The sequence below is a fragment of the Lycium ferocissimum genome, chromosome 2, assembly GCF_029784015.1.
Source record: "Lycium ferocissimum isolate CSIRO_LF1 chromosome 2, AGI_CSIRO_Lferr_CH_V1, whole genome shotgun sequence".
NCBI classification, from domain to species: Eukaryota; Viridiplantae; Streptophyta; class Magnoliopsida; order Solanales; family Solanaceae; genus Lycium; species Lycium ferocissimum.
The window spans coordinates 62,729,199-62,743,957 of NC_081343.1; the positions used below are offsets into that span (position 1 = coordinate 62,729,199).

Consider the following 14,759-nt stretch of genomic DNA (forward strand, 5'->3'; position numbering starts at 1 on the left):
GATGAAGAATCACCAAGTTTCTCAACAAGATGAGAAGGGAATACATTATAGTGAGTTCACTAACAAAGGCTTTTAACTGAAACTATCAGACTTTTATTTACGTGTGAGAAGGATTTCCCATCCAAAGGCCACGATACACCGCAAGATTTAATGAAATGTACACTGGACTAGCAGATTACCCTTCTGCAACTCATTCTCTCACTGGACTTTTGGGTCGACTTGGTCCAATTCTTAAGATACAGAAAGCATTCCTGTGCAAAAATTAGGACTAACCTTTCAAATGTGGCTCTCTCTATTCATCATAAAAAGAGATTCAAATTGGGGCTCTAGAGCAGCGAAGCAAGCGAGTTATTGATGAGATTGGTGCTAAAAAAATTGCTAGGCCGGTGAATCTTCTATAATCATTTGTACAAACGAAACGCTTTCTCCTTGTCTTGTTGGCAAATTCATTACAAATTTTGAATATAAAGAATCAAATAAATCGCAAAATTTCATCCCTACGAAGGAAAACCTTTGGTGCAGAATCAACAAATGGAAGCATTGTAGTCTACTGCACAACAACATACAAAATTTCTCTTCCCATTTTTACTCTCATGCAAAAGGAAAGAGCCATTATCATTGACTTGGGGGAGTATCCTCAGTGCTCTTTGCTTTTCCTCTGAGCATGTCTGTAAAACCACCTCTCATGATCCGTCTAAATCTTGTGTCCTCTGCTGCTGATGCTGCATGTGTCAGCACGGGCCTCAGAGGTTCAACTTCCATTGGTGATGTTGCATCTCCAGCTTCCCTTTTCCCTAGTAAACCACCTTCACCAAAGAAGCTGCTTACTGATGATGCAATTCCCAGATGAGCTCCCATTACCTTACTAATTGTATCAAATGTTCCACCAGATCTTTCCCTCATTACAATCTCCAGAGCTTCTTTGTGTGCTGGATCAAGAGAATCGGCATCTTTTAACAGATTTTGAATTGCAGGTAGAAGGAAGTCTCTGACACTTGAAGCAGAAAGATCTGCAATAGAACATTCATAAACTGGGTAAAGGAGATTCCAATGAAATAATCCAGATAAAACGCCATAAAGCAGGAAGAGGTCAGTGTGCGACATTTAGGCTTCAATAGCACATGGTGTTACATTTTTGTATTACAGTAGTACTATAGACAACCAGAGAGAGAGAGAGAGATCAATAGGACTTGTCCTTAGACCCTTCTGACTTCTGCATCCCCTCTGACATTTTGATAAATCAGTTGCACCTTCATACTCTTATTGAGACTACAAACTGAATGCTTCAGTTTTTCCTCTTCTTCCGCTTCATTTCTCCTTTCTTCCTTGTGTTTGGTTTCTAGGATCCTGGTAATCCCCCTGGCAAGCGGGGAGTGAGCAGAGCTTAGTTCAGTAGAGACGGTCCTCGACTATCCATAGAACTCTCTTGTTTTTTGACAAGGGCATCAACAGAAGTCAAACATAATTCAATTCTCCAAAAGCTCCTAGCAGTCATGTTTCTGCGAAACTTTCTTAGGACACAGTCACTGCAAAACCTCCTAAGGTCCTGAAGGTAACACAATGGCCTCTTTCACTAATTTGAGAGTTTCCTGGCTCTCACGTAATTATCTCAGAATAGGTCTGTCACACACTTTATTAACATGAAAAAGAAAAGGATGCACGCTAAATCTAATAAATCACAACCAGCCATTAATGTTAACTTCAGCATGTATTTAAGTAAAAAGTCGGCCATTTGTCAGGTTATTAACCCCTCTTGATGGGACAAAACTCCATAAGATCTACTTTGATCGACCATTATTGCTAAAGGTAGTTTCACAACCAAATATCAGGATATTAACCTGCAGTATCAGTCCATTGCAATACAGAGTTTATTGTACTCTGATTTATCTCTAAAGAAGAAGCTAAACCCAGAGGGTGATCATTTTGAAGAACATTTATATCTTCAGAAAGTAAAGAGATACTATGAAGGAGAAAATAGAAGAATATCTAAAAGGAGCAAACCAGTAGCATCAAGAGCACGAATTGATTCACAAAACGTGTTGGCTCTCTCACGGCGACGCATCATGTCACTTGAAGGAGGAGGTGTTGCTGTAAGTAGGAAAATCTTGGACAACAGATGTGCGCTAGAGTTAAAGAAAATGAGAAATAGAAATCAAGACTAATTTTGGCACCCATTATGAAAATGCATAGCTACTTCAAGGAGTGCGTGAAAGCCAAGAGGTTGAGGATATAATCTCTAAGTCTCTCCGTGGTATGCGGCACTGCCATCACCAATGCACGAACTACAGCTAATGTAGCTTCATGTGATCCATCCTCAAGAAAAGCATCCATTTGAACACGTATTTTATCAACAATCTAACAAGAAAGTTAGAAGAACACGTATCGTCAAAGCCTCTAGATCAACACAGAATAAGAATGACACCAGATATTTAAGCAGAAACCCTATACCGCATCATTTTTAAACTGCTGCGCCACAGCTCCGAAAGCATCAATACTGGCATATTTCACATTCAAGTTTTGGTCAGAACCAAGTGTTACAAGAGCAGGCAAAACATGAGTTGAGGCAACCTTGGCATCAATACATGGAACCTGGTGAAGTTTCAAGTATGATCAAAGTAAGTCACAAGCAATGCTTAAATTCAATCAATTCCACAAAATCCAAAGGTCTTACAATGACTTTGAAAAGATTGGCAGCTGTCGCCTTCATGTTTATATCAGAACTCACAACCATTTCCCAGAGGATGTTAAAAATCATATTGTGATGTTCATCAAAAGTGCTGCAAAAAAATATATTCAGCCATCATCTAAGGTGTTCAGATACAGAAATGTAATGCCCTTTTAAAAATGGCACAAACCAAAGGAAGCGAACAGAATAGAAAATCTCGCGCTTCACTGTCTGACTCTCTTGTCCTGAAGTTTGAATCAAGAGATTTCTCAAGTACTCTGTCAGAAGTTCATGCTTCCTAGGAGATCCTAAAACACCTGCCAACAGAAGAGGCAGGACACAGATGGCAGAAAGTCTTTCAGCTACTGCAGTTTTTGGTTTCAAACCTGTTGAGGAGCATATCAAAACCAATTGATGAGGGTCTAAACAATATCTATCCCTTAAAGGTTCGATTAATCAAGAAGTTTTTAACTCATTACCTCTTATTCTTGATTGGCACGTTGCACGGAAATATGATAAATCACCATCATCACCAACTGCCACCAAGAATACCGGTAGCATGATGTGTGTTAGGTAAGGTTCCCCGAGCAGGTCTGAAACTGCCAATAAAAACTGCATTGCAAAATTAAAGACAAATCGGGAAACAAGGACGCATTTTCAAACCTAAAGCACCAAGACTTAAGTGAAACAGTTCAAGCTACCCGCGTGATTCGATTCCTTAGGTTATCTTCCTTCTGAGGTAATAGAGAGGCTAGTTCAATCAAAGCCGAAAAGCAGTCGATATGCAACCACTCAAACGAAGGCCAGTCCATCTTTCCTCTGTATAGACAATTCAAATATCTAGCAAGTATTAACTATACATTGAGAGAGCACCTTTGAAGAAGAATAGAAAGGTAGGTTAGAAAAGAAGGTAAAAGGGGATACTACCCAGCATACTGTTCAAGCATTGAAGTAGAAAAGACTAGTCTTTCATCATCCGAAACCAATGGGAATGGACAGGTATCAATAGCTTTCTTGTGCACAAATGGAAACAACTCTGTCAGTAAGCGCAGCAGAACGTCTATGTTCCACCGCTCTCTCTCTCCTAAAGCACGAAGTTGTGACTCAATAGAACCTTCAACCCCTGAAAGAGGTTGACAACGCTGGGAAAAGGGATAATGTGTCAGATCCATGTTTAAGACAAGTCACTGCTTCAGTGAGAACTAAGTAAATGCAGAATCCATACCTGAGCAGAGCCCAAAGCATGAGATAACAAAACTTGTAGCAAATGATCCAATTCCTTCCCCCAGTTTACTAAAGCTGGAACAAGTTCCTTGATTGTTGTATCCACTACCACTCCAGATGGATCACACACCAATTGAAACATCAGCTCCTCAACCTTTACACACAATAAAGAAAAAAAAAAGTAGGAATTGGAGAAAATCCATTTATGTCTATGTTATCATCTAATCAGGTTGGGTAGCCACATTAAGACAAGGGGAGGGAATATGCTCCATTCCTAGACCACGGAGCTTACTTTGTGGGAAATTCTCTCAAGTCACATTTCTTCTCCATGATTGCCTCGAAGCTTATGTAGTGAGGCTGACCTTGAAATATTTGTCCGTACTTGGGAAGAGAGGCAGCAGCAACGCCAAATTATGAGCAGAAGCCTCCCGAACAACTGTAGCAGAATCCTCGATGAGCTGTTGTACAATAGACAAGATAAGAGAATCTCGAATCTCAGGGCGCACGAATTCAGCAAGTTCTCCACAAGATTGAGCAACTAGCAACCGGCGCTCCTCATACATGTGATTGATCTACACATCACAATAATAAGACTCAGTGTGCATTAGCAAGAGTAGATGGAGCATATGGTAAAATCATGAGGGCTTCCAGCAGAATAGAAATAAATCTCACTTGTTCCCAACACTGAGGAAGTAGTTCAGTTTCCGTTCTCATCTCTCCAACATTTCTGGCAAGAGTGACACAAGCCTAAACATGATACAAAAATTTGGTGGAATGCTCTACTTTTTGAACAAATTCTAGTATGAAACCAAGGTTTTGACAGTCTTACATCCATTATAATCCGTCTCTGTTCTTCATCGGGACGCTTGATTAAGTTGAATAATGTATGGGTCAAGGAATCCCGTGTACTGCTATCTGGGTGGCGCTCAATTGCGCACATTATAAGAGGAAGAAGCTCCTGCAGATACAACACCAATAAAATGGAACGACAGCTACTTAGTCTAGAATTTTTTTTAAATCACCTATTGTTGCTGAAGATCATTTAGGAGCTGTTGAAACAAAATTGGAAAGGAAGAGTTGGTGGAAGTTGAAGATATGTTGGGATAGTTGTAGCTTTCTATAAGATCTGTAAATTATTTTGTGAGTGGAAAGAGAGTTTTTATATGGAAAAACGCCCTTCAACCACATCTTCATTGGAAATTTTAGTCATTGAGGACATGCTTTTTAGAAAGAAAAAAAAAAAAAAATCAAAACTTGAAAAGATTTTCTCAAAAAACGCTTCCTAAATAAGGTGCCAGAACATCAGAATTCGGAAGCATAAGTTTTAGATAACAAATGGCAAAACATACCTCTCGGTGGTTGATCAATACATAAGGTACAATTTTTGGCAATGCGTCTGAAAGGATCTGAATAGTCCCCAAACCCTGCGAAATCCAAAAATTTTAAAAGTATAATTGCCAAGCAAAAATGTTAACAGGAAAAGGCTACCATGTATATATCTGAGAGAAAGAGCTTACAATCTTTTCAGCATTTGATTCGACCAATAGATTGTCTGGTTTCAAGACTAGTCCTTTAGCTTCTGAAGGTAGCTCACCATTGTGTTTGAGTGCATTCTCAGCTTTATCACCAACGCCATTATCATTTGAAACTTCTACTACTTCCTCAGGTTCAGTAATTGTGTCAGCAGAGGTCTGAGTCATCAATAACTGAGAATCAGAGGTTTGAGTCATCGATAACTGAGAATCAGAGGTCTGAGTCATCAATAACTGAGAATCTGCAGTTCCTAAATCTCCAGAAGAAACACCAGCTGAATCATCAAGGACATTACGATCACTTGATTCTCGAACTTCATTTTCAGGACGTGTATTTCTAGTTTTTTCATTGATATTTTCAGGAGACTCGCTGTTCAAAGAATCTGTTGCCAGTTTCAGCCTCTGGATTTCATTCTGTAGAACCTTTATCTCTTCCTTATAGCTATCTATTGATGGTAAGTCAACACCTTCAAAATCACATGCTACAAAATTCCGCGCAGAACGAGCACCCTCTATATGCATTTTTAACGAAGTTATTTCAGCTCTGCATTCATTCAATTCTTGTCTTTGACTATCTAGAGATTGCTTCAAACTCTGAACCTGGAGTATGATTATTCAAGTATGAGGTATGTGCATGCTTGATGCTACACATGAAAACTCTTGTAAAACATAGAACACATAAAAGAAATTACCAGAATCTCCTTCTCCTTCATTTCCTTCTGCAATGCTTCTAAGGATTTCGCCAATACTGTGACTTGGGCATCTGCCATATCTTTACTCTTAAGCAAGGACTGCTTTTCTTGTTTCAGCTTGTCATTTTCTTTCACCAACGACTTGTTTTCTCTAAGCATAGCAATTTTTTCCTACAAAATCCACGATTCTTTTAAAAAAAAATAGGACACCAGAATAACACACCAGCGACCGATGTTAAGAGTTTTCAGTAAGTAAAGTAAGAAATTTGTCAGTTCCGTATTCGACTGCAACCACCAACTTTGAGACATTTGATAGAGAAGTATCAAGCAATTCACGTCCTTATTCAAAAGCGCAGTCATTATTACGCACATGTAGCAGATAAATGTTTTACTTTAATGCTTATCTAGAGAGGGTGAGACTTCTTTCTCTATCATTCCGACATAAAACAATTCCGGAAATCTATCCAACATAACTTGGGAGCTAATCAGGTGATTTTCTCCTAGGATACGGCAACGAGAATTTTTATGAAATGATTTTACAAGTCCAGTTATTCAAGCAGCTGCAGAAGCATGTAAAGGAGAATTTGTATTCCTTAGCTGGATCCTTGGTATGGAAGTGCAACATGTCAAAGATTCAGAAGGCTTTCGCTTGATTATTAGCCGGAAAAAGGAGCAAGGAGTCTGACAGAACTCCCAACTCTTGGTAGATATCTAAGAGTTGAAACCAGGTGTCTTACAGAACTTCAACTTATCGTAGATACAAAAGAGTTGAGATCGTGCAAGGAGAAAGAAGAAGAGCAGTATTATTACCAGAAAATAAAACCAAGTCGGTTGGGGGGGAAGTAGCAGCTAAGCCTCAAAAATTCATCACGAAAAGCTCATGGTAATGAGTATAAACTATGCTAAGGTTGTTTCGTTTAAAATCTGGCTAAAAGTAGAAGCTAAAATTATCAACAATAGAACATTATGGTAATAAGATTTTAGTGAACAAAAAATTACTGAATAAGGGAGTAGAATTGACGGAAATTATCTGGAGGAAGATTTAGAACCAGTCATTAATCATCCCACATGCTACTTCCTTGCAGAGATGGGCTTAGGAATCATGGATGATGCAGGCTATAGTTTAAGAGGCAGAAATAATTGGCAGAATTTCTTGATTGAATTTCCATCTGGGAGGAAGTGGAGAGGATTAAGATGGGTGAGTGGTCCTGGATAGCAAAAAATTATTGCTAGAAAGCTGGTCGCCATTAACAGACTGCAACAGGAGTCGGAGCCCAAACACATCCGGGTGAGCTAAGTGGGATTACCTCCTCATTTGTGGTCTGAAAATATATTTAGAACAGTTGGGAGGCTAACTCTGTATTTTCTTAAATCAACAAATAAACAATAAATTAAAAGGAAAAAAGAGAGAGATTAATATTGGAGTGGTCTTAAATCTGAAGGCATAAAATTTGACAATACGTTCTATTTAGCCGAGGGTCTATCGGAAACAGCCTCTCTACCCTATAAAGGTAGAGGTAAGGTCTGCGTACATCTTACCCTCCCCAGACCCCACTATGAGGGGTACACTGGGTATGTTGTTGTTGTTGTTGTATAAAATTTGACACCAAACAGTATCCGATGGACTCTAATAGCAGACAGGGGAAAATAGATTTGTAAACAAAATCAGATGTGATGAAAGTAAGGCATGAACTGATCATGAGGAACATAGAACAAAGAGATAGCATAGAGCATAGACAAAACCAGTCCTTGAAAGGAAAAGCATTCATACCTAATGCACTATAAAATAACAGGGTGGCTGTATTGTTCCTTCCCAATTAAATCGCGAGAAATAGAGAATTATAATTCCGTGCTGGAAGAAGGAAGGATAGAGTAGATCACTTAAAACTTGTAGTTAGCCTAGCTTGACTGTAAAAGATTCCACATATGACAAGATATTAACGTAGATTCAACTACCCAGCAGGATTTTAGTGGCAAGCATACATGTTGTAAAACTTTTAATATCAACTACTCAGGAAGTACCTCAGCAGCCTCTGAGGTCGAAGAAAGGTACTGGTAATAGTAATGGCGCAAAGCATCTGGAACGCATGCAGAGGAGTTCTGCTGAACATCTAGATCTTGATCAGTAACCTGTCGTACATATTAAAGAAGTTAACAACATTTATATTATGACATGTCATCATAGTGCCAACGATCTGATGCATGTGTATCACCCATTAGTCCATTTATGGTCAAGGCCCTCTGCCTACTAAGTGCATAAGTTAAATGAGGGGTCGTACATCAAAGGCATCTGAAAGAAGAAGATAGAATAATAGAAAGCTCATTACACAATTCAAACCATGCGTACTATTTTTCGTTTGGTGGGATATGGTAAATAGCACCCCTCCCCCTAAACTTCCCTGTCAGGAGCCAAACAGTGAGTTTTTCCCACTTTGATCCCTGGGTGAATCGAATCCCCAACCTCATGGTTGGAGGTGGAGCTCATATCCTGAAATACCACTTTTTTTTTTATAAACCAAGTTTTTACTCTGTCCAGTGAGATTTCCGTTGACCGGTATTTTTGAAGAAGCCATGAACTATTTCTGACTAGTCACCAAGATTTTAACACTGATAAAACAACTGCCTTACTAGGATTCTGTCCCAGAATTGCTTTTAATTACCTCCAATCCATAATTTCTAAAGATTGCTCCATTTTCTGAGATAATTGACAAGTTGAATATCAAGGTTCATTGAAACATTGATGGTTGAATGAAAAAGAGAATTTCCTGGTCTCTAGTACATGAGGAATAAATATTCCCAATATGATTATGGAATGAACCTCTCATATCTTGCACAATCCCAACTGCTCAACAATCTAACCCTGACTCTAGCCCAACCGGAACAAAGGCGATTAAAAAGTGAATTTCAAAATGTAACTGCAGCCTGATTGAATAAAATTAAACAAAAGGCATTGGGTGCTTACATAGAATCAATCATTCTACTTTCTCTTCTTGGGAAGCATTGATTACCTTGACATCTGCTCTTAGTCTCAGTTTTTCCCTTGTAACTGTAGGAAATAACATCTTCTACACCTAAGTCATAGTCCCCTTAGAACATATTCCCTCCATTCCGGTTTATCTAACAACATTTCCTTTTTAGCCCCCCTCCAAAATGAATGACAGTTTTCTAATTTTGAAAATAACTTGATTTAAACTTCCCATTTTACGCTTAACAAGCTTTTATAGCCACGCAAATGTTCTAACATGTTTCAGACTACATGTTTTCAAAAGTCTTATAGCCAAAAAAATGTTATGACATGTTTAAGATTACAAGTTTTAAAAGTTTTCAGTTCTTTCTTAAACTCCATGTTAGTCAAACTATGCCACATAAATTGAAAAAAGGAGTACCAGAGTAGCAAATATTAAATTATACCCTTTATAGAAACCTGGCAGTCCATAGGAGCATTATCATCTAGTAACTAATATTTTATTGAAAATGTGAAAAATTCTATATGCGAGGGGAGTTTTCAAAGGCTATCCAATTGTCTATGCACATCAGAATATCATGTTGCTCCAAAATAAATCCAAAGGAAATCTGGTCCTTTGAATTTCAGCGCAGGCCCATGGGGATATTGCAAACCGTGTTTAAAGAACACGCTTCTTACTATCTTCACATTTAACAAAAATTAAGGAAAGAGGCCACACTACTTAAAGGTCTACCAGGAATCTGGCTAATCATTTCTCAATATAAGAATTGGTAATTTCTATCATGGAGATGTCGACTGCAGCATATATGTTTAACATAATTGAAGCTCCAAATATTAAGGTTATCACAGTTAATAGACAAAACAGGTGGAAATACAGAAGAAGAAGATATAGAAAACTGAACATATAGCTCTGTGACACAATGTAGATAAAAATGCAATCCTTCTTCAGTTGTGTGATGAACATCAAGAAAGCAGCAATCGTCTTTATATCAATTACCTCCTCCAATAATGTCATTGCAGTCAAGCGATATCCTGCTAATAGTAAATACTCCTTTACAGCATAGTTCAAATCCTTCCGCTCATTATCCTTCAAAGGACCCAAATCAGAGAAAGAACCTTCCCTCTTCTGCTGTTGAAAATCAGTTCCATGGTTTTCGGAAGCATCGATCTTTGAATCTGCATGACGAAGATACAGATCTATTCACATACACGAAATGACAATATTCAACGGACATATGTAACCCATATCTATGGCAGAATCACCAGTCCTTCCAGAAACTACCTTAGGCTCAGACATGACAAGCCTACCATTTATCCTGACATCAATTTACATCTGCCTGATGATACAACTTCAATAAAAAAGATTATTACAGACGAGACTAGTTTACAGTAGCAAGAACCTTACCTGAATGAATGAGCTAAAGAAATGAAGTTAATATCAGAAGAGGCAACTACAATGCAGAAAATGCAGAAGAGTTTCAGGAATATACCACTTATTGGACGAGGAATAGTCTGACTTTTCTTTTGCAATTCGGTCTTTAGTTGCACAATGTCCTCTTGAGCTAAACGAAACTCATATTCACAAAGCGCCAACTTTTCTTCCAGGGCTTCTTTTTCTTCAAGCAGACTTTGGGGATCTGCAACTGTTTTCATAAACGAATAGTTATTATTCATGAAAGATAAATTATACATAGGGCCATGAGAACTGCAAAGTATAAGTGAGGTTGTAATTATTACTATTGAACACTCTCAATAATGAAGGAGGAAAAAATATTTGAGATTATACACAGAATCAGTGAAGTTCAGCTAAATCCAAATCGAGATACTCCCAGTCCCACTCCTTTTTCTCTGAAGCGGAAAATGGTGGCTAAACCTCTAGTAATGGTTTAAAAATATAAGGCATTCTAAATGGGAAAGCCTTGTCTAAGAATCTCATACCAATAGCCTGCATTGTCAAAATCCTCATCACAGAATTTAATTGCAAAAAGTTGGACAACGTTACTCAGTTAAATGGTACTCCATATGCCACCAGACAAACTAGATGATTACTTCCAATTTGACTAAGTCTTTGGTGGGCGAAGTCACCCGGTACCTGTGCTGGTGGAAGGTAGTAGGTACCTCGTGGAATAGTCGAGGTATGTGCAAACTGGCTGGGACACCACCGTCATAATAAAGTTGGTATATGCCACCAGTTGCAGGGCACTCTTCTCATACACATAAGAAGGCATCTTTTAAAAAAAAAAAAAAAAAAAAAAAAAAGCAGATAGTTCTTTTTTTTTTTTTTTTTTTTTTTTTTTTTTTTGGTTAATCATTTGTTCTTACCATCAAGAACTTCAGCAGAAGATAAGCTTGAAGATTGCGCATGTTTAACTCACATGAAAATGTATTTGAGGTCCTCTTTACTGAACCAAATATTAAGTATTAACATTCTAATTTTCTAAGAGATTTCATTCAAAGTGCTAAATTTGGAGGTCTAACAATCTTTTTTTTGAGACTGAAATTTGGAGGTCTAACAATCATGATGTATCTTTGCTGATTTATAAACTACCATAACTTGAATTCTTGAATGTCCAATGCGACAATTGATAAGTCTTCAATATTTTTTTTCCGACATTAATTTAGAAACTTTTCTACCAAAAAATCCAATAGATTTAAATGTACATAATAACATCAAAACAAATGTGTATTAAAAATTCTTAACTTTCACTTCCAAAGAAAATCACATATGAATCTTCAAACAGACGATGGTTAAGTTTTGAGGAGAAACTGATTACAAAGAGTTACAGAAGGAAATAGCAACTTTGCCATGAAATTTTCATAAATTGCTCAGCATGTTGTTCCACAAAATCCAAATAGTCTTTGGTCACAAAGATCAAATAGTCACAACAGAAAAAGGCCAGATTACGCACATGGAAAGCAATAGGTTCTCTTGGTTTCAGTTGAAAGGAAGATATTCTACGGATATTATACACACAGACACAACAGCACTTGCAGGATATTTCACTACAACAAGCTACTGAGAAGAAACATAACAAGGACATAACCCCATCTGCTCCATCCTTGGTGGTAGGCTTACCCACCAGCCATCACCTATACGTGTGTAGCAATCTGCTTGACGATTAGCCGAGGTTTACCCACCACCGTCATAAACAAAAAAAAGTAACGACACGACAAGAACCCAAGAAGAAATACAGGTAATGGAAAAGGAAAAGGAGCTCAGCTTAAGATACGTTAGAAAACCCTAACTACGTAAATGATGTTAATGGCAGCCTCCGCACTTCAAAAAGAAATGAATGACCACACTTAAGCTCCTCTTCTTGCTAAAGCCATTGTTCTATTTAAATATTTTTCATTGCCACCTTATAGTTGATAGTAATTATAAGCATAGTGATCTTGCATTAGCAGTTGAGTTCCATTACCTCATTTACAGAATTAGTACGCTAAATGTCTAAGTCAGGCCAATAACACCAAGATTCTAGCACAATCAGACGTGTTTCACCATTCATAATAACAACATCCGCATAGAAAATCAATTTTTCGTCCAATACATATCGTAACAAAATACTCTGCTTAAACAATTTGAAGCATTCAATATTTCATTGAGAAAGAATGAATCTTATGCAGTTATACATAGAATATTTATTTTGTATATTTTGCTCTTATATTCCTAAGATTCCTCAGTCAGTGACCAAGGTTTACATCATTCTGCACTTTACGAGCGCGACACTGAAATTTTAATCTTCATTTTTTATTTCAAAAATTTCTTATAATTTAATCCATAACAATTTTCTCATCGAACCCAGAAATGCCTGTATTTATGAGTTACCTCGAGATCATTAGAACTTTCTCTATTGTTAAATCACTGCCCTTCATGCGAGTTGGTCTACTGGAACCCTCGTTTTCACTACTATTTCGACTTCCACCACCACAAATGGTCCTATAAATGTAACTACTTATCACGGTAATTCTCACTAGTACCACTTATAATGGAAGTATTTGAGAGTGAAGATAATTATGATCATTCCAATTACAACTATATCGAGTATCATATATGTAAGAATTATAGTAGGGATTTTCGCCCCAAAATCCACTATTCAGATAATTCGAGTCGGAGAAAATGTATGTTTCAGCATGATGAAGTCAAAAACACAATACGATACAAGTCAAACTCACAACCTAATCGATTCACTCGACTTCAGGGAAAACAATATGGAAATGATTAATAGGAAATGAAGGGAAAATACCTCGGAGAGAATTGAAGCGAGAGATGTGATCGGGAGGGAAGAGGGAAGGATCAGAGAAGAAGTGTTTGAGACGAATTGCTTGATCGTCACGCCCATCATCTAGAAGCTCGTGAAGGAGTTCGAATGCCGTTAATAAGTAGTTCTCTTCCAATAAGAAATTCACCACGCAATTGCACAGAGACGATTTCTCCACGTCCATTTTGATATCAATCAATACAGTGACATCTCTCGGTGGAGGGAATTTGATGGAACCAAGTACAAGCTGCGGTGCGACTAACTCTTTCGGTTCGATCCACTGTCACGTGATTTGTTTTTGAGAGCAGTGGATCGATTTCTGAGATCTATTTTAGTAGTATGTATTATTATACGGGGAATAGCGTATGTGCATTTCCTGCAGTCTCAGATGTCAAACAGTCAACGTTTTCTATGCAACTAATATTACTCTGGTAATTAAGATTTTAGTTCATTCAAATTGGAGTGTCAAGAATTGTTTTTCTGTAATTTCGATATGGTGATGACTAGAGAGAACTTACAATCCTTGTTTAGGTTGGTCTCAATTTTGGATCAAAAACAAGATGGAATGTAACTACTTTAGAAACAAATTTGTTGTAATCTAGTGTGGGAGACTTTGAAAAACAAAAAGTTCTTGTACTATTTTTATGGACTAATTAAAATAAGCTCCCCCACAAAATAGAGTAAGATATAACATTTTATCCTTCCCAATAGGATTAATAAGGTAAAACCTATCCCTTGCTTATGTTTTTTCCTTTGAATTTCATTTTTATTATCTATCTATACTATTTTAAAAGTGAGAATAAAAAAAAAAACCTCCCCAAACTCCGAATTACACTGAGTATATTATTGTTTCAATAATTACAAAAGCAATCAAAATATTCTCAAGTATAAGGTATATAAAGTTAATGATGAATACACGTCTCGGCTAGTGAAAAATAAATCTGCATAGGTTTTGTGCCAGTAAACCATTGGCATAACGAGAACCTTGAAATCTTCTATGTGATGATCTTTGATTTACTTTTCTCTATTTCTCTTTATATTTACACTAGCTTAATGCTACAATGAAGTACTACTACTATCACCAGCAGCCTGGAAATCCTCAATCAGGGACAACTGTACTGTGTGAGTGTTACTCATTCTTTTGCCATCATTAGTATTTATTTTTATATCTTCACCTAACTTTTTTTCTCTTTTTCTTTTTGCTTTAATTCGGCAAGAATATCATTAATCAAAGATCAAATGTTGTGTTAGGACATTGAAGTGTACAATCGAGTACTCCCTCTGTTCCAAGATCAAATTTAGTGTTAGGACATTGAAGTACAAAATTGAGTACTCCTCCATTATGTTACACTTTTTTCTTTTAGTCTTAAAAAAGAACAATACTTTTTTATATTTGAAAATTATTTAATTTTAAGCATCTCA

General features: G+C 37.3%; 1 protein-coding gene across 1 annotated transcript; it reads right to left on the reverse strand.

Annotated features, from left to right (window-relative positions):
- Positions 1–360: 360 nt before the first annotated feature.
- LOC132046668 (uncharacterized) lies at positions 361–13,627 on the reverse strand. The gene is made up of 20 exons (XM_059437372.1): positions 13,323–13,627; positions 10,569–10,721; positions 10,076–10,254; positions 8,136–8,243; positions 6,114–6,284; positions 5,407–6,021; positions 5,239–5,313; positions 4,719–4,847; positions 4,562–4,636; positions 4,252–4,461; positions 3,891–4,043; positions 3,593–3,807; positions 3,367–3,484; positions 3,145–3,277; positions 2,856–3,051; positions 2,672–2,777; positions 2,449–2,589; positions 2,242–2,355; positions 2,002–2,128; positions 361–1,010 (listed from the first exon to the last, which is right to left on the reverse strand). Exons 1-20 carry the CDS (start codon positions 13,519–13,521, stop codon positions 616–618), a joined length of 3,612 nt encoding a protein of 1,203 aa, XP_059293355.1. The 5' UTR covers positions 13,522–13,627; the 3' UTR covers positions 361–615.
- Between the last annotated feature and the right edge of the window lie 1,132 nt (positions 13,628–14,759).

Coding starts and splice junctions, on each gene's coding strand:
- LOC132046668 (XM_059437372.1), bottom strand. CDS start 13,521: ATGGACGTGGAGAAATCGTCTCTGTGCAATTGCGTGGTGAATTTCTTA. Junction 2,778..2,855: donor TATTCTGTTCGCTTCCTTTG/GTTTGTGCCATT, acceptor ATTTTTTTGCAG/CACTTTTGATGAACATCACA. Junction 1,011..2,001: donor TCGTGCTCTTGATGCTACTG/GTTTGCTCCTTT, acceptor GTTCTATTGCAG/ATCTTTCTGCTTCAAGTGTC.